Source organism: Leptinotarsa decemlineata, unplaced genomic scaffold (assembly GCF_025532065.1).
Source record: "Leptinotarsa decemlineata unplaced genomic scaffold, Ldec_3_MD MMD2_tig00002974_RagTag_RagTag, whole genome shotgun sequence".
In the NCBI taxonomy this organism is placed as follows: domain Eukaryota; kingdom Metazoa; phylum Arthropoda; class Insecta; order Coleoptera; family Chrysomelidae; genus Leptinotarsa; species Leptinotarsa decemlineata.
In genome coordinates, this window is record NW_027412578.1 from 12,489,684 (window position 1) to 12,509,680 (window position 19,997).

A 19,997-nucleotide genomic window follows, 5' to 3' on the forward strand; every position below is an offset into this window, starting at 1 on the left:
GATTTTTTCCATACCAATTATGCTTTGAACAGTCCGATGCCTCGTATTTTGAAGCTGGGAAATCAATATCATTATATCTTAGATCTGTTTAATGTATCACTTCAGGTCTTTGAAAATCAATTGAAAAAGCTCTAGCGTTTTTGAAGCTTTTCTTTACCTTACCATCTTCTTTGTAAGCACCAGATTTGTTACATCTTTTTTCTTGTAAGTACCAGAATTGTTTCATCTTTTTGTAATATAGTCACTGAACATAAGGATTTATTAATATTTTGTATATCACACTTTGCTCAATGTTTTGTAAAATTGTAAATTGTAATGTCGACATCAGACATGAGCATTTAAATATACTTTGTAGTTCCTCACACTTGGTTAAATATGTTTTTGTAAATTGGCTTTGCCGTTGAATAAATAAATGAATGAATAAATAAATCCTCAGTTTATTCTTTTTATAATTATACTTTCAATTGACCTAGACTCTTTACTTTTATTTTAAGTAGATGATTTCATCTTTGTAACTCTGAACACAGATTTCTGTATTCCTGACTTGCTATAAATATACTATAGTATGTAAAATAGTGAAATTAAGTAATCTACTCAACTCCATCTACCGCAGTAGTAGACGAAACGTCAGGCATAAAACCCTGCATATATATTTTCACATTCCCTCCAAAAAAGTCAAGTTAACTAACCTTTTATCATCGATACATCATTAGCGCCATCGCCTATTGCCAAAGTAACGGCGTGCCTACTCTTCTTCACCAACTCCACGACCAGAGCTTTCTGCAGAGGCGTCACGCGGCAACAAATCACCGACTTGCACTGCATCACGATCTCCAGAAAGAGCCTCTCCATCTGCGGATGCAGGCAGTGCACCAGCGAATGCCCGTTGATGACGATGGCGAATCCCGCCGAGGATTCTTCGTGGTGCTCTTCTGTTCCGCCGTAGTATTCCAGTTCGGTGCTGCAAAGTCAGTGTTCAATTATTCGATTCAGTGGTCGATGCAAATTCTCCCAGTGTTCCGTTGAATTGATTGTTTTCAATGTGAAACACGCAATTCAGGCAACAGACATAAGGTCGTCTAACGATTTCTCTAGAATGACTGTGGAAACTTTTCTTGTCGGGGGCGATAGCGCCCCCTTGTGGACAGTAAAGGGCACAGAGAATATTGAGGGGCGTTGAAGCAGTTTAGGCGGACGATGGCTAATTTAAAAAGTTTACCGCTCCTTTACGCTTAATGCGCGTTTCCTCGTGTAACGCCATCTAGGGCGTTAGGGCGATCAGAAATAAATTCCACTGAAGAATATTATATCAGCTGCTACGGATGTCGCTCCGGCTATGACAGGACGTCACAAAGGCTTCATAGCGTACTTAAAAAATAACATTCCAGATGTGCTCGTTGTACATTGCGTCATTCATAGGCAACACTTGGTTGCGAAAAATTTGAGTGAGCGCCTCTCTCAATCACTACGATATATCATCAAAGCAGTCAATAAAATCCGAAACAGCTCTTTAAATGACAGATTATTTGATCAGCTTTGTGTTGCTAGAGATGAAGATTTCAACTGATTGCTATTTCACACAGAAGTGCGTTGGTTATCAAGATGTAACTGTCTGACTCGATTTTACAATCTATTTGACTCTGTAATAGAGTCCTTGGAAAACAAAGACAAATATTTGCATGACAACCTCATCACTTCAAAGAATGATAAAAGTTTTCCTAATGTTACAATATGGTGTTTTACATTACCCTCATCAGAAAGTCTCATTTTCATATGACACACATAATTTAATCATCAAGATAATGACTGCGATTGTGATTCTTAAGATGTAGTAAAGTAAAAAAAATTGGGGGCGCTAGAAAATAATTTAATTCTCGAAGTGGGCAGTAGACAAAATGAGTTTTGAGAACCTCTGCTCCACAGGAATATTTTGACGAATCTTTTTAGTGTTTTTCATAAGCTTTTATAAAAATCTTGAGGTTGTTTCAAGAGTTCTATCGGTTTTAATGCCATGTATTATGTAATAATCAATCAATCAATGCAATGCTACTCATTTTTTCCCTAATTTAATTTTTTCCCTTCTTTACAGTTCATCAGGTACGGATTCAGATTTATCACCTATGATTGGTTTGACTCGCACTTGAAAGACAAATCTCAAACTAATAAAAAGTCCGAATTACGGAGTTCTGTTTTCTCATCTATGGATAGTAATGCACTAGGAGTTCCACAAGGATCTATATTGGGGCCTACATTGTTTATCTTACATGTTAATGATCTGCCCATGACCTTACAGATACTTGTACCACATTATACGCAGATGACTCCACTCTACTATTGAAAGCTGAAGAAAGATGAAAGATTTCAGTCAACCAGTTATGTTTGGTCCTTTGACAGATCCTTGTAACCAAACTCCAGTAAAACTAATTATACAGTATTTCATAAATAAATATAGTTTAAAAAACTAAAAAACACGCTTTTAAAGAATGTCGAACTGAAAAGTTGAAAATATTTTTTTTAAATAAGCTTATAACAATAACGAACGAAAAATACTAGTATTATTGTGAAAAAAGCGACGGGCTACAAAAAATATGCCACAAAGCACCCACGCTTTTAGTTCGATGTCCTTTAAAAGCGTGTTTTTTAGTCTTTTAAACTATATTTATTTTCATTTTTTAGTTTTGTATGCTATAAAAGCGTGTTTTTAGTCTTTTTAAACTATATTTATTTTATATAAACTTCGGGATCAATCAGTCGCATATTGTTTAGAAAAATGACCATCGATATTTTCCGATTCCGGATACTTTTTTCAAATGAAGAAATATATGTAAAGTGAGTTCGAATTATATCAAGGAGGTTACGCACAGCGCCATCTACCCGCGAAAATATCCAGCAATAATGTCGATATATGAAGGAGGTTACATAGAGCGCCATCTGCCCGCGAATAGATCAGCCAGTAATGTCGATATACCAAGGAGGTTACGCACAGCGCCATCACAATCACCTGATCACTCCTGTCGAATGTTTTTCAAAGAATACAAAATATCAACAGTCACTGGCATATACATTCTTGAGCTATGGACATACATACATGGCAATCGAAACACCTTTTCAAGAAATAGCGATACTCATAATACAAGGAAAAAAGTTAACTTTTACGTGCCTTTCAAAAACCTGGAGTTATCAAAAAAAGCACCAAATACTTTTGGTTTGTACTTATACAACTTTCTCCAATACAATCTAAGAAGTCTGCCAACTTATACATTTAAAAGACAACTGAAAAAAGTTTTGATAGATCTGTGTTTTTACTCAATTCAAGAATTCCCAGAATTGATTTAGTTTCAATTTCATACCATTTACCTTACAGTTTTGGGTATACGCTTATATACTCTCCATGTTTAGTGTTTTAATTGTAGGATTTTTTTTCGAATTGACTTGTCCTGTAACTTTGTAACTTCCACAGGATTAAATAAATGATTGATTGTCTCAAAATGAACATCGAGATCAAAGGAACACTGGGAAATCGATTCATTTTCAATAAATGTTCTAAGAAAGAGACTAAGAAATGGAATTCAGATGTTAATAAGTTGACAACAGTTCAATCAATTAATACTCGCTGGAGAGACGCAAAAAAGTGAAAAGAGTAACGGATAAATATCCAAACTGGAGGCTACTGATGAACCCAACCATGAAACAGAATTAAACTTTATTAAAAATAAGCGCTTAGCGTATTAGAGAGCAGGTAGATTATTGTGTTCACAAAACACATAAGTAATTCTAATCTAGTGCGATGAATTGTCTACTCTAGTTGAAAAATTGAGCAGGCAGGATTCTCACAATCAGTTTGTATATTTTCAAAATAGTTGGGAGCTGGTTGATTTTTATAAACGAGGAAAATTGTCTACACCTACATGTACACCTAGCGGTGTATTGGTATGTATCGAGGGTATTGAGTGACTCGAAGTTTGTTGAAATATAAGAACTGATATGAAATAAACTGTCCAAATATATAATTTACAAAAGTTAACAGACAACCCTATTAGAAAATTGCATATCAGAACTACTTCAAGTGTATTATATCTGCGGGGAACTACTTTGAAGGGGACAAAAGAGAAATTAATGAATAAATGAATATTTTTTGAGAAAAATGCAAATTCTATATACTTTTCGAACAAACCTTGTGAATTAATGGTTTTCTCTTTCAACTATACTTCAAAAGTTACATTTTTCATCAAAATTTTTCCTAATATAATCCTGCATTTCCAGACGATATAAAAGTGTACAACAATGTATCAGTGTTTTGAGATATTTTTAAACTTGTTTAGTCAGGAATCTTCTGATGATGCAAACTTGTGTAAGACAAGGTCTCCAAATCTGACCAACGTACAATTCAAGAAAGCAGTTAGAAATTTGCTAGCTGATAGACTCTATTATAGCCTACAAGGATATTTTAATGAATCATTTAAAAAAAACATGTATTCCATTTTATTTTTATTGTATTTGTACTTGCTTTTGTAAATTACCAGTTTTTGTGATGAACTGTTTGGGACCTTTTTGATGAACACCAAACCATTATTTTAACACCTCGACACATGTTTCGATCACTAAGTGATCATCTTCATTTTAAAACAAGCACATCATTCAAGAGAAAAAAAAATTGGGATATATATTAAAAATAATTAAGTAACTGTTATATAGGGAACGTTCCTCCTGACAAAAATCAAGTAGTTTTCATAAAAGAGCTCGAAAACAACACATTTTAAACTTATCATTTCAACCTTCTTCTTTAAAAAATTATTTGAATACTTAAAAAAGAGGTATGAAATAATGCATTCAACATTTAAAGGGATTCGTTTCTATTTCACCATTTGGCAACATCGGTTATAGCTAATAAAGGACAATGAATCTGTTACCTGTATGAGACAAACAAAAATGACATATTTCAGAGGCATGCTCTGTTCTGTTTACTTATGTTCCAAGTTCCGAGACATTCTGTGACATATTATATTTTGTGCACCTAACCTATCTCCATCTATATAAGTAAATAACAAAACAACTGTTGTTTATGTGGCTTGTGGAGGTGGTATTGAACTATAATTTATATTTTGTCTTAATTGTTGATTTATAAAGATATAATTTTCCTTTTTCAAAGTAGAATATCTAGGCACATATAAAGTATTTCAACTTGATATAGGCGCTGTTGTCAATATGTGAATTAGAAACAAATCCCTTTGAAAATCAAAGCCCAACATTTGAAACATCAATTTTAATACTTTTCGAAGTGAATTTGAAAAACTCATGAATTAAACTCCACTTTATTTTGTTCAAACTTGCATTTGCTATAATAACCCAAATAGAGGAACATTCCCCATTATCATTGAAAAAGTCCCAATGCTTGGATTTTTGGAGTTTTATACTTTTATATTTTTGTTTGTTCCACGTTGTCCAGTATCGTAATGTGTCATTGTTCATTCTACTTGTATATTTACGTTCAGTAAGACTATATATGGAGGAGTGTCAGCAGAGATAACATAATTAATCGCCATTAGGTTAAATATTTAGTATTTTTGTTAATTTATTCAAATATTTTGTATACCCTAATATTCGTTTTTGTTTCAGTTATTTGTTTGTATATTAGGGCTTCCTATTTCTGAATAAAGTTCTTTCTTCTTCTTCCTCTTGAAGATGATCACTTGGTGATCGAAACACGTGTCGAGGTGTTAAAATAATGGTTTGGTGTTGGGAAAAAACTTCATTGATACCGATTTTTATCTGTACACCATTAGTTACTATTATATTTTTACTTACAAATCTATGTCAATGGGATGCAAAATCTTCTGACAATAAAGTATATTTTGATTTGATTTATAGTAAACTTGTTAGTTAACTGCCACGAACCAATTTCTACTGAAAAAAACAACCTCTCCCAGTCACCAACTTCAAAAAACTCCCATCCTGCCTGCCATCTAATCTGTCAAAACTCATAATAGCGAGAGAACAGCCGTGTTAGTACCCGGTGAACGATGAAATTTAGACTACATTTTCCGAGAAGGTGCGAAAAGAGAAAACGGAAAGAAAAAAAAAAGTGGGCCAACAGCGCTGCGAAAAATAAAGAGCCTGCCCGTTACGTCTACCTTGCTCTCGCATTGTCACCGTTTTGAATGTCATCGTCAAACCTGAAAGTGACGACGCTGATCGCCGGCGGGTTCGTCTGGCGGGGGGCGGAGGCGTCGGGGGCCCTTTCGGCGGTGTGGACTCGCCCGTTCGGGGCCTGATTGGCGGCGGGGACGGTAGCAGCTTGGGGGCTTCGCGGCTGGAACTTGTGAACTATCTTGATGTTCTCGCGGAACTTCAGCAGTTGCTGGTGGACCTCGTCGTAGGAGGAGGCGTCCACTATGAATATGTCGACCAGGTCGTCGGTCAGGAGTTGGCACGAGTATCCAATGTTGATGGCAGTTTCTGGAATGAAACAGTAAATTTCATGCTGAAAAAACTTCACTACACGTCACAAAATGTAATAATAATAATAACGGAATTGTCAGTTTTTTCAGTTCCGTCTTGAATTTCGTGAAACTCCATTTTTTGATATTGTTAGAAATGTGCTTGTTTCATGATTTTTGCTTTACAGTTCATTTGATAGTTATTTCAAATTGAGAAACAGTGCACTTTGTTTCAGCTTAAATACCGTTGTTCTCCAGTAATTAATCATTAAAAATCGGACTTTCTAGGCCCGTGACGTCACAGGCCTAGTCCCGCTTCTTGTTCGATTGACCAATAGGACCAATACAAATAATCAACATTTCCAAATCATAAAACTCGCGGAGTGAAAAAGCTAATGTCTTAGCAAAACATGTTGTGAATTATTTTTCAAATAAAGTTTGTGGAGATCAAATCGGGAGGCGTAGTTTTAGAAATTCACGGAATGTGTAAACAGTTTAGGATTCATTCGTGATTCAAAATAAAATTACAGTCACTTTCGACAACTAAATCTAAGAAACAAGTGCAAGAAATGCATTGGAAGAGAAAATTAATTATACATGGGATCCAAATAACACAAAACGCAATAAAAACGTTATTTTAAAAATATTTCCGGCAGTTGACATTTTCATGTTGATATCACAAAAATTTAAGTAAGTGTATACCTGTTTCTGTTTAAAATCTGTTTTTTCGTTAACCAGCTGTCTCACCCCTACGAACAACAACCCTCATAAGTCGAAACTTGTGCGAGCTGAGGATTAACGAGGTCTTACCTTTTAACGTTAACCCGTTAACTTTTAAATTAATTAAAAAATTCTCCACGTTAAATGAAATATTCACGAAAACTATGGTTGGAAATGACCTAACCTACCTTTTATAAAAGGAAACGTTCTTTAATTAGAAAGAAAATTGTAACAAACAAATCGGATTATAACAGTTGAATTCACACCGAGCTGACAACAATAACAACAAAAATGACGTCTGTCAAATTGGATCACTATATTTTAGTTCTGTGAATGGATATCAAAAACCAAAACACTCGGCAACACCGCTGTAGACATGATGAATTTTATTGGTTAACTGACACACCGCAAATTTAAACTGTTGCTTCTCAAATTGTTCTTTTTTCTGCAAATATAAAAAGACCTTGGGACCGATTAGGCTTGGTGAGTATAATATACCCCTAAACCGATCGGTCTATAAGCAAACCAGTATCGTTTTCAATAGCATGAAACAAGCCCATAGTTGACCAGAGAATTTGAACAGCGAAACTATTAGTTAACGACTTGAAATGGAACTTTAATAAACTTAATAACTTTACAAAATCAAAACGTGACAGTATCGCAAAGACAACTACACACATCGGAAAAGTCTAGGGATATTTTTATAACATACTAAATATCATAAAAATAAATGCATGAGGTCGTTTAATTTCGATTAAATTGGTACACTCGACCACCCTGTAGATTTCTATGGGTTGAACAAAGCCTGCAAAAACAGTAACTAATCTTTTATCAAGTTTTTTACAAACTGTAGGTTTTCGGCTAAAATGAATAATCTGAAAGTGTCGAGTTTGTACATTCTATGCAGTTCTTGCTCAGCAATTAAAATGGAAATATTGTCCTTTAACATGGAACGCCATCACTTACCATTGGCTAAGATGAATAGAGCTGTAGGGCTTCTTCAAGGTGGCATGCGACAAAATGATGTAGCTCTTCGTTTGGGGGTCTCCCAAAGTGTTATCAGTCGATTGTGGCGGCGTTTCCGTGAAACTGGCAGTCCAGACGAACAACATCCAGGGCGAGGACGCGCTACAACTGCAGTTCAAGACCGATTTTTGGTCTTGACCGCAAGAAGACAACCGACAATCACAGCACCTGAGTTGGTTAACGTGTTGCAGCAGACGCACCAGGTAACCATTGGTCGTGATACTGTCAGAAATCGACTGCATGAAGCAGATCTCCACAATAGAAGGCCCCTTAGATGTCCACCTTTGTCGAGAGGCAATCGCGGTAGAAGATTAGAGTGGTGTCGAGAACATCAAAACTGGGATACAAATGATTGGGCCACAGTTTTGTTTACAGACGAATCCAGATTTGGATTTCATCCAGATTCTCGTCGAGTAAGACTGTGGAGACGACCTGGAAATAATGAACGTTTGAGACACGTCCAGGAAGTCCACACATACAGAGGTGGTACAGTAATGCTATGGGGCGGAATCATGATCGGCGGCAGAACCGATCTCGTTTTTCCAAATCGCTCCCTCACAGCTCGACAGTACCTCGACACCATTCTTCTACCTATCGTCCGTCCGTTTGCTGGTGCTGTTGGTGAAAACTTCCACCTAATGCACGATAATGCTCGTCCACATGTCGCACGTCTAGTGACTGACTGGCTCACCAACAAAGGAGTTGATGTATTGCCATGGCCAGCACAATCACCGGACCTGAATCCCATCGAGCATGTGTGGGACATGCTTCAACGAAGAATTACTCCGCATATGGGGAATATTCACACAACGTTTCAATTGAGAGAGCTTTTAATCGCTGAATGGGCAAATGTACCTCAACAAGACATTGACAATCTCATTTTGTCAATGCACGATAGATGTAGGGCCGTAATAAACCAGCGTGGAGACCATACTTTGTACTGATTCCAATTTTTTCTGTATTATGATTTTTTTTCGGGGTGCCAAAGAAGAGCCATATTTTTTTTTAGTTTTGTTTATATGCGCACTCAGTATTTTTGACCATTTAATAAATTTTGTTGTAAGTTACATTCGTTTAATAATCACCCGTCAACTTTTTTTTCCCTTAAGCGATCTAAAAAAAAATTATTACCATTTTTAAAAATATCCCTAGACTTTTCCGATGTGTGTATTTGTGACTACTGCTTATGTCAAACTTAACAACTATCCGACTACCTCATTAACGATGAAACAGCAGAGCATATACTTTGTGCCTGCCCCGCTGGGGACCGAATCAGGTTTATAGAGTTCGGCAGAGCCGTACTCTACCATCCGACCTGAAAGACCACTCACCATACAAACTAATCGGCTTCGTCAAGAAGCTGGGTTAATTTGAACGAGTTTGAATAGGTGTGAGCCACAATAAACCCTTGCGGGTTGCGGTGAAGGGTCGAATAGTCCCACTCACTTTGAACCTAACCTAACAACAAGCGCTTTCGACAGCTGGTCGTGTTGTCATCGTCAAAGCTCTACTCAAACTGCAGTTTGAGTAGAGCAGGGGTTCCCAAACTTTTTTGTACCACGCCCCCTCTGGTTATTTGGAGACCCCCCCACGCCCCCCTACACATGTCAATAATTGTACGTATGGTGAAAATTTAAACAAGTATTACATGAAAAACGAATATAATAACTGATACAAAATTTAACATTGTAACACAGATACATTTTCAATTTAAGGAAAGTGAAACAATAGGCCTACCTACTTACAAAAACAAAACATAAAATGTAATTTAGTGAGATGGGTGCGCTTGCATGTTCTGGATAAGCTGACAGATCCTGGGTTGAGTTTCAGACAAAGCACAGCGTAGGTCACTTTAGACATCAGGTTTGTTGCGGTACTTGGTTTTGATCGCCACATGAGTTGAAAACGCTTTTTCGCACATGTATGTTGTTGAAAAAGGCAAGTACATCTGAACAGCTTTCCCTGAAACACTGGGGTAAACTTTTAAGTACTTTAACCAAAATGAGGGCTTGTCCATTTCGTCAAAATCGTATCTTGCAGCAGAGTCATTTTTTATTTCTATTCCCTCCTCTTGCAACTCTTCTGGCAGCAACTGTATGTCCATGTTGAACGGGTCAGTTGACAGGTAACGGGTGGTGGGGGTCATGGATGGCGGGAGGGGAGTATTATTATGAGGAAATTATTTTTGTAATTTTTTTTTTATTTATTTCATTTGGGTGTCACGCCCCCCCTGGACTTTCTCCACGCCCCCACAGGGGGGCGCGCCCCCCAGTTTGGGAACCGCTGGAGTAGAGCAATATTACCATTTATTCACAAACAGGATTTGAAGCTTCAATAACTTCTAATTGTTATATGCGAGCGCTTTCGCTAGCAGACTGTGCGATCATCTTCATGGCTCTACTCAAACTGAACTTTTTATCTTCTTGTTTGTTCTTTTATACGATTAGAACGCCTAGTGCAGGTATTTGTCCTCTTCTTTCATCCGGAGGTCTCTCTAAGTTTGCCCGTATACCTGTACAGATATACAGGCTCTTCACTGGTAGAACCTTCACAACAAGGACCAGGCAAAAATGGCCTCCGTCGACTTCATCGAGTCACCCAACTTTTATGCTGACGGAATTAACCGACTTGTGTTACGTTGGCAAAAGTACACTGATTCAAATGAGACTCATTTCGATCAGGCAGACTCATAAAAACAAACAGAACATTTGAAACAATAATATTTGTACATAATAAACTTCTTGATGTAGCCAAGAGTTTGTAAATGGTCGAGTTCAAACAAGAATTATCAGTGCCAACTGTTGAATTTATAATAGTCCAAAGTTCCCATTCAATATGATTTTATATTCTATGAGATTCATTGAAAGTAACTTTGATACCGTCTATTGAGAGAAAATGCAATGATTTTGTCATATGGTACAATCGGAGGCTTAAGCAACAAATCTTGACAAAACCCATAATCTAAACTCACCCTGTTTATCCCCTGTGAGCACCCAGATCTTAATCCCCGCCAAGATGAGGTTGGCTATCGTCTGAGGCACGCCGTCTTGCAGTTTATCCTCTATCGCTGTCACGCCTATTAAATCCATGTCCCTTTCGATCTCTTCGTAGATGGCATCGAGCTTTTCGTCTCTTCCTTCCATCGAAATGGCCGCCTCTTGATGCCTCTGCTTCCAGTTATTGAAGAATTCCTCGTTCAAATCGCAGGACGCCAAACAAAGAGTCCTCAAACCTTCGCCGGCGAATTTCTAGAAAATGCAAGGTACAATCATAACATATGAGAAATACTCTTTGAGAGACATTATTTTTTGTGTGAATTGAATGAATCTAGATCGATAGAGAATCTGCTCTCAAGTCTTAGTCATAAGTCAGATCCCACATCAAATACTGTTCTCTTGTTTGAAACCCTCATTACATCCACTTCCAAAACACAACGGCCATACCACGTTGAAAAATGCCAGTTCTCGTCCGATCACTGAAGCCAAGCAACGTCGGGCGCGGTTAGTACTTGGATGGGTGACCGCTTGGGAACACCGCGTGTCGTTGTTTTTAGTCACATTGAAAAACTCAGAAGAAAATTGGCATCAGGATGTTTCGCTGTAAGAACCATTTCATGGGAACTTGGTGTAGATATGGCAAAAAGTGTGTATTATGCTTTAATCGATTCACATTTGAGATATGGAATCTGTTTTTGGGGATCATGTAGTCGATATGTCTTCAATATGATTTTTGTTTTGCAAAAACGAGCAGTAAGGTATATGTGCAAAGCTAAATTCCGGGATTCTTGCAAGCCACTCTTTATAAAACATAAAATCTTAACATTACCTTGTATTTTTATCTTAGAATCAGTATGTCTCATGCATAGCAAATTTAAAAACAAACCTCATGAATTGTCTCAATACAACACAAGACAAGCACTAAATATAACCTTACCAATTCCAACATCGACACAAATAAAAAATTCCGTATTTTATAATGGTAAAAAATTATTCAATCACCTACCAAATGAGATAAAAATTTTAGATAGCAAAAAACAATTCAAAAGTACCGTAAAAAAACTTCTATTGACGAATGCTTTCTACTCATTAGATGAATTCTACTGTATGAACTTTTAATGCGTGAAATTCGACTTCGTTATACATTATTATTTAATGTGTTTCAGTGATACTTATATTTTATTTATATTTATAGGAACTTCATTTTATATTTACACCTCTTTGTTGTTAATATTCGTACAAAGCAAATTTTTGTTGTGACAATTTTAATATTTTATGTACATGCATTGTATAATTGCACATGTTGTTGTTAAGTGTTTTAGAGTTATATATGTATATGTGTGTGTATGTGTATGTATGTATATGTGTATATGTATGTATGTGTATATATGTGTATATATGTATATAAAATTGTGATCATTTTTATTATTTTCATGTACTTATATTTCATATTTTGTTGACCAGTACGAGGATAATGTATCAAATTTCCTTTGACTCAGATGTGCGTCTATCGTAGTCCAATTATAATTATTATCACTTTTTCTACCTCACTATTTATCATATCGATATATATCTAAAGGTGATTGTTGTGTTATTTTGTTCTTTTATTTTGTAAACGACTTTGTCAATGAGAATTATGTTCTTCAGGCAATAAAGTATATTTTGATTTGATTTGATTTGACAATCACTGAAAAACACATCAGTGAAAATCAATTCGGCTTCCAGAATAATAAAAATATGCACGATGCTATTTTTTCATTTCTGAATAAAGTTTATTCTGAGATAAATGTCGGTGAAAAGACTGCCACAGTATTTTGTGACCTGTCAAAGGCATTTGACTGCGTTGATCACAAAATACTGCTGAGAAAGCTCCAACGTTATGGATGCAGAGGAGTAACTCACAAATGGTTGGATTCTTACTCAATGGGACGGACACAAATGGTCAAAACAACTCAACTTTCAAAAAAAAGAAGGGAAATTAACTCTGGAGTCCCACAAGGTTCTGTGTTAGGTCCCATTCTTTTCTTATTATATATTAATGACCTCATCAAGCTTAATATTTCTAGGAAATTCATCTTATTTGCGCAGATGACACTACCATACTTTGGAGTAATAAAAACGCTTGTAAGTTGCACAAAATATTATCTGCCAACTTGAAAAAAGTCAAAGATTGGTGTGATTCAAACATTTAATCTTTTAACTTGACAAACAAATTTAACATCATTTAGATGCTCAATCAACGAACTTTATTTTGAAGACAGATCACTAATTTTCTTACGAGTGTTCATTGACCAGAATTTAAAATTTGTGGATCGTGTTAAAAAACTATTCTCTGGCTGTTTCGCTGGGGGTTTAGCGCTGCAAAGATGGCGTACTATGCACTCATAGATTCTCACTTACGCTATGGAATACTGTTTTGGGGAGCATGCAGTCCAACTTTATTCAAAAGTCTACTAACTTTACAGAAAGGGACAATAAGGTATATAAGAAACCTTGAACAAAGAGACTCCTGTAGAACCTTCTTCAAAAAACATAATACTCTAACGGTACCTGCATTATTTATACTGGAATCTGTGTTTGAAACTCACTGTGTCAACTGAGAACATCACCAGAGACTCCATATTTTACAACGGTGGAAAAATGTACAATAATTTGCCTATGGACATGAGATCTGCCAATATAAATGACTTCCAATTCAGGAAGTAAGTCAAACAATTTCTATCTGATAGACCCTATTATACTTTGGATAAATATTTTAACGATAGCTTTTAACTGACTTACTCATATTTTTTATTTATATTTATTAAGGAGCTCCTGAGTTGTTACTTTTTATGTCTACTCTTTTATAAACTTGACTTTTACCCTTTTATACAGGGCTTTTCATGATGAGCGTTAATTAGCCGTTTCTGGCAAACTATTCAACAGATCAACCTGAAAATTCCACAGTATGCATAAGTCAATATGACCTACACGCCTAAAATATTTTAGACGAAGCGGCGTTGTCGCTTCTACTATAAAGTAGCGGCTTCTTTGATTTTTCAAATGGAACACCCCGTATATAATATCATATTATGATTCATCATCACTTTGTCAACAAATTCATATACTATTTCCCTATACCTATCTATTACCGTTTAGAAGATATAAATTAATTTCGATATTTTTTTTACCAAACATGAACTTTTATAAATGCTGATAATCTTGAACTCTCTTGCTTTAAAACGATCAAATTTGAAATGGAGTGGAGTGATACTATGAGGATCTTCACTCCGAGTCATATTTTCATTTGCCTCATACAGGGTCTTCAAAAAATGCAGATACTTTGATCTCATGAAAAAATGAGTGGAACTCAATTTTTTCAAATGGAACACCCTGTATATTTCAACATTTTTGAGCTCTACATCCAATTTTAGATTAACTTTGTTCAGATAATACTATTTCTATTTTGAACCGTTTTTGAGATAAACTGTTTCAAACGGAAATTGACATGGTTTCCTTGTTCATCACTCATTTTTGTAAAACAGATTTCGTTTGATGTTTCTCAATTAGTCACAGATAATACAATGAAAAGATAATTATTGGAATACTCCTCAACCATCGAATGAAACTTCTCTTCAAACAATAGTTTTATTAATGCTGAAACACGAACTGAAAATAATAAACCCATAAATTAATGAGTTAATTTAATCGTCAGTGTATTTCAGAATATGTTCAAACACATCTCTACCTCTACTTAAACAAACATGTAATCTCTTCAAAAGATTGTCATGTGTAGCGCTTCTGATCAAGTCTGGAGTCAAACTATTGAAAGCAGTTGTAACTCTCGATTTCATATCTTCCATTGTTGTTATTGGAGTAGAGTAAACCATATTTTTAATGAAACCCCACACGAAATAATGTAATGGATTGCCATCTGGTGTTCTAGGAGGCCAACGAAAAGGTCCATTATTACCAATCCATCTGTCTTCGAAGATTTCGGTTAAAGCTTCGCTGACTGAATGAGAATTATGGGGTGGAGCACCATCCATACACGTTCTCTTCCTGGTCTATTATTTAAAATCATTTGAATTCCTTTCCTCAGTAAAACTTCATATTTTGATGCATTCAAATTATTATCATAAAACTCCTTTGGCGGACAACATGGGGATTTTCTGGCGACCAATACTCCATTTTTTGTGAACTTGGCCTCATCTGTCTGTATGATATTGTCAAGGAAATGTTCATCATCTTGAGTCTTGACAAGTAACCATCCAAAGAATTCCACTCTACGAGGTAAATCAGTCTCTTTCAAATGTTGGACATAGTAGAACTTATAGGGTTGCCATTTATGCTTATTAAGAATTCGACAAATTGTCACGTAGGGTATACCTATCTCCCTTTCAGCCTCGTGCAGAGAAGCATTTGGAAATGCATGAAAGTATCCCAAAACTGTTATACCATTGTCATCATCAACCACTTTGGTCTTCTTACGAATGATTTTTGGACGGAAGGTTCCATTCAACCTACAGTTTTTAGTAGTCGATTTATCACATTATTATTCGGCTTCGGAAGTTGTGGATATCTTTCATGAAGTACTCGTCATGTTCTACTTGCAATTCTATTGCACTCACCATAAATTATTAATAAATTCAAGAAATCTTCATTACAGTAACCTAATCTTGACATTATTCTATTATAATTGGTAGTTATCACAATCAGCCAAAACCACCAACGAAAGTCTGATGTTAAATAATTGGTTTATTTATTTTTCCAAAGCACACTATTAAAAAATATTAATGTGTACTGTTATACGTTAGAGACCAATGACTGATCTGAGACAGTTAAAAAACTGGATCAAAAAGAAATATTACAAAGTATAAAAAAAAATTTTGAATATCCAAAATAAGTGATGAATTCAAAAAAACGAGCAAGAAAACCACGTCAGTTTCCGTTTGAAACAGTTTATCTCGAAAACGGTTCAAAATAGAAATAGTATTATCTGAACAAAGTTAATCTAAAATTGGATGTAGAGCTCAAAAATGTTGAAATATACAGGGTGTTCCATTTGAAAAAATTGAGTTCCACTCATTTTTTCATGAGATCAAAGTATCTGCATTTTTTGAAGACCCTGTATGAGGCAAATGAAAATATGACTCGGAGTGAAGATCCTCATAGTATCACTCCACTCCATTTCAAATTTGATCGTTTTAGTGCAAGAGAGTTCAAGATTATCAGCATTTATAAAAGTTCATGTTTGGTAAAAAAAATATCGAAATTAATTCATATCTTCTAAACGGTAATAGATAGGTATAGGGAAATAGTATATGCATTTGTTGACGAAGTGATAATGAATCATAATATAATATTATATACGGGGTGTTCCATTTGAAAAATCAAAGAAGCTGCTACTTTATAGTAGAAGCGACAATGCCGCTTCGTCTGAAATATTTTAGGCGTGTAGGTCATATTGATTTAAGCATATTGTGAAATTTTCAGGTTGATCCGTTAAATAGTTTGTCAGAAACGGCTAATTAGCACTCATCATGAAAAGTCCTGTATATAAATACCTTTTATATCCCCCATTTCAACATAGTTTGTACCCATGCACCATTTTTATTTCAATTTAATACGGTATGTATTGTATTTTTCAAGTATTTACTACCCAAGCTTTGTCTACAAGATTATGTCTTATGATAATAAAGAATATTATTATTATTACTATTACAGTATTATAATTTTTACCATACTGTAAGTTGGTATTATCTTGATTGTTTTGGCCTTTTTAAGAATGTTAAACTCTCTGAAAAAAAAAGTACTTACATTGAGGTGTTCCTGGGTCTTGTTCTTAAAGTCCTCCGAACCGCTCTTCAGCCTCTCGTATATAACATTATCCGCCCCCTTGCAGTACAGCTTGAGCTGCCCGTCCTTCCTCAAGATCACCGACATCCTCTTCCTGATGTTGTTGAAATCCAGTATGCACAGTAGTTCATACACCTCCTTAACGCCCATAACCTCAATCGTGATGCTGTTGGGGGATCGCTCTTTGAAAACAAATCCAAAATTCCTCGCCGCAGAAACCAGAGCGGCTTCGTCAGGAGACTGCGCCTGATACTCCAATCGTCCGTCTCTCTCCTCCGACATGACGGTGTGGCACAGAGCCAGCAGCCTGAAGAAGCTGAACGCTTCAGCGTCTCTTCTTCGTACGGCTTCCAGCAGATGCTTGTCGTAGAACCGGAACTCGCACTCGTAGTTCGGGTTGAAGGAGAAATCAAGCGGTTCCGTGTCTTCGGTTATTTCGATGACGTCACCGGTTCTCTGGTCGATGACGTCACCGTAAGAACGGCCTCCGATTGAACACTTGTTGAATGTCATTATGTTTTGGGTAAGCGTACCGGTTTTGTCAGAGAATATGTACTCTATCTGACCTGGAAAAGAATCATAATCAATTCGTAGAAAAGTAGTTAACTTGATACAGTCACAAGCAATTCAAATACACTATTTCATTTGACGAAAATCTCTGTCCTCCGAGCGCAATTTTTAGATAAAGGAACAAAAAAGTCGCTTGGGGTTAGATCTGGTGAGTAAGGCGGATGGTCAAGTAGTTTAAACCGTAATTCAGGGATTTTCGCCATGGCAACCGCTGAGGTTGCCATGGCAGATTTTAAACAGAACAGATTTAGTATACCACTGTAATGGTTTTTCCTTTTTGAAAATAATCAATTAAAATAACTCCATGACTATCCCAAAGAACAGTCGCCATCACTTTCCCAGACGAAAAAACAGTTTTTGCTTTTTTTGGAGCCGGTTCCCCCTTTCCAGTCTACTGTTTGGACTATATTTTTGTTTCGGGCGTATAATGGTGTATCCAACTATCATCTACAGTGGTCTTTCTCAAAGTGGGCGATAACGCCCCCTTGTGGGCGATGTATGGCTATAGGGGGGCAGTTAAGGGCACAGAGAAGATTGGGGGCGTTGAAGCGGTTTAGGGGGCGATGGCTAATTTAAAAATGTTTTTTTTTGATTTTAATACAAACTTTACCGCTCCTTTACGCATAACACGCGTTTCCTCGTGTAACGCCATCTAGGTGACTAGACAGTAACTATTTCCTGTCCGATAGTTGTCAAACTGTACAACAGATGGCGGTAATTTTCAATGCGAAGCGAGATGTTTCTCGTCTCGTCTCAGTTAGACGAGTCCACTTTACCAACCAACAAAGCATTGTTGTTGTCATACGTGAGATTTACTAAAAATGAGAAAATATATTAAGAACTACTATTTGCCAGAAATTTAGAGACGGATACAAAAGAAGAAACCATATATAATACACTGGAAAAATATTGTGTTGAGAAAGAAATTCCACTGAAGAATATTATATCAGCTGCTATAGATGGCGCTCCGGCTATGACAGGACGTCACAAACGCTTCATATCGTACTCAAAATTCCAGATGTGCTCGCTGTACATTGCGTTATTCATAGGCAACATTTGTTTGCGAAAAATTTGAGTGAGCGCCTCTCTCAATCACTACGATATATCATCAAAACAGTCAATAAAATCCGAAACAGCTCTTTAAATGACATACTATTTAATCAGCTTTGTGTTGCTAGTGATGAAGATTTCAACCGATTGCTATTTCACACAGAAGTGCGTTGGTTATTAAGAGATAACTGTCTGACTCAATTTTACAATCTATTTGACTCTGTAATAGAGTTCTTGGAAAACAAAGACAAAGAATTGCACGACAACCTCATCACTTCAAAGAATGATATTGCATTGACAGATCTGTACCTCTGATCTACAGAATTTAATCGGTGCTAAAACTCTGATTTATTGCGCCTAAGCTGCGCCAACAGAACGTGAGCAACCGCGGCACCTAATGCGCGGCAGCTCTCTCATGCCTTAATGTTGTGCTAATATGTGACAAACACATTCTTTTGAAATGTTCATAACCTCTGCTATCTCTCTCACTTTAATTCGGCGGTCGTCTATCACCACTTGGTGAACTCGAGCCATGTTTTCGTCGATAGTTATAATTTTTGGACGTCTCAAACGTTCATCGTCTGCCCAAAATGTCACTGTGGGAAATGATGATGCAGATTCCCCATACAGATAATCCAAATCATCTTTGATTTGCGTACACGTTTTGCCTTTCAAAAACAGATATTCAATAACAGCTTAATACTCGATTTTGTTAATTTTCGTAAAAACCTCACGTCAACTCACTCAAGCGACTGTTACATAACAACTGCGGGTCCAAAATGGCTGAAACTTTGGTGAGTAACTGTCAACAGATGAACAACGAAATTCACTAGCTTTTATTTATGAGTGCTGTTAGCTTTTTAAACCACCCTCGTATATCAAGATATTCTCCAATGTTCTACAGTGTGAAAAAAACATTTCGCAACAAAATATATATGTATCGCCGAGCTCGTATTTTCCGAGGTTAGTGATATCCAACCAAGATATTCAAATACCAGAGATAACAAGTTATTTGAATGAAAAACGGAGTGATTATGAGAATTCCAAATGAAAAAAGAAATATTTCATATTTTTGCCTTGTTATCCTCGAGATTTGCAATAGTCTCCTTTCATATATTGAGTGGTCCAACAAAAAGTATGCACCTTGCTTTTCTCCTTTCTTTGTAACTTAACGCAAAAATGCTCGGACAGGTCAATTTTGCTTTTGAGGGGGACACATTTTAGATGTATTTTTCTACCTGTCCCTTCAACCCCCTAGCGAGGGTGAGTAACAACCCTAAAATTTTAAATGGAAAGTGGGGTCGAGTCATATATCATTTGAAAGGGCACAAAATTCTCTTTCCAATGATACCTAATTTGT

The 19,997-nt window shown here is 36.3% G+C and overlaps 1 protein-coding gene and 1 non-coding gene across 6 annotated transcripts in view; one reads left to right on the top strand and one right to left on the bottom strand.

Annotated features, from left to right (window-relative positions):
* Positions 1 to 19,997, bottom strand: part of ATP8B (ATPase phospholipid transporting 8B) — a 92,768-nt gene that overhangs the window by 14,841 nt on the left and 57,930 nt on the right. For 4 of the 5 annotated variants that reach the window (XM_074177499.1, XM_074177500.1, XM_074177498.1 and 1 more), the window contains 4 exons: positions 16,979 to 17,583; positions 11,155 to 11,431; positions 6,132 to 6,456; positions 690 to 961 (listed from right to left, as the gene is read on the bottom strand). In XM_074177499.1, coding sequence (XP_074033600.1) covers positions 690 to 961; positions 6,132 to 6,456; positions 11,155 to 11,431; positions 16,979 to 17,583 — 1,479 coding nt within the window. The remainder of the gene's footprint in view (positions 1 to 689; positions 962 to 6,131; positions 6,457 to 11,154; positions 11,432 to 16,978; positions 17,584 to 19,997) is intronic. The other variant, XM_074177497.1, reaches the window with a different exon arrangement.
* LOC141483152 (5S ribosomal RNA) lies at positions 11,613 to 11,732 on the top strand. Its single transcript, XR_012465939.1, has one exon. It is a non-coding gene; the product is annotated as a 5S ribosomal RNA (ribosomal RNA).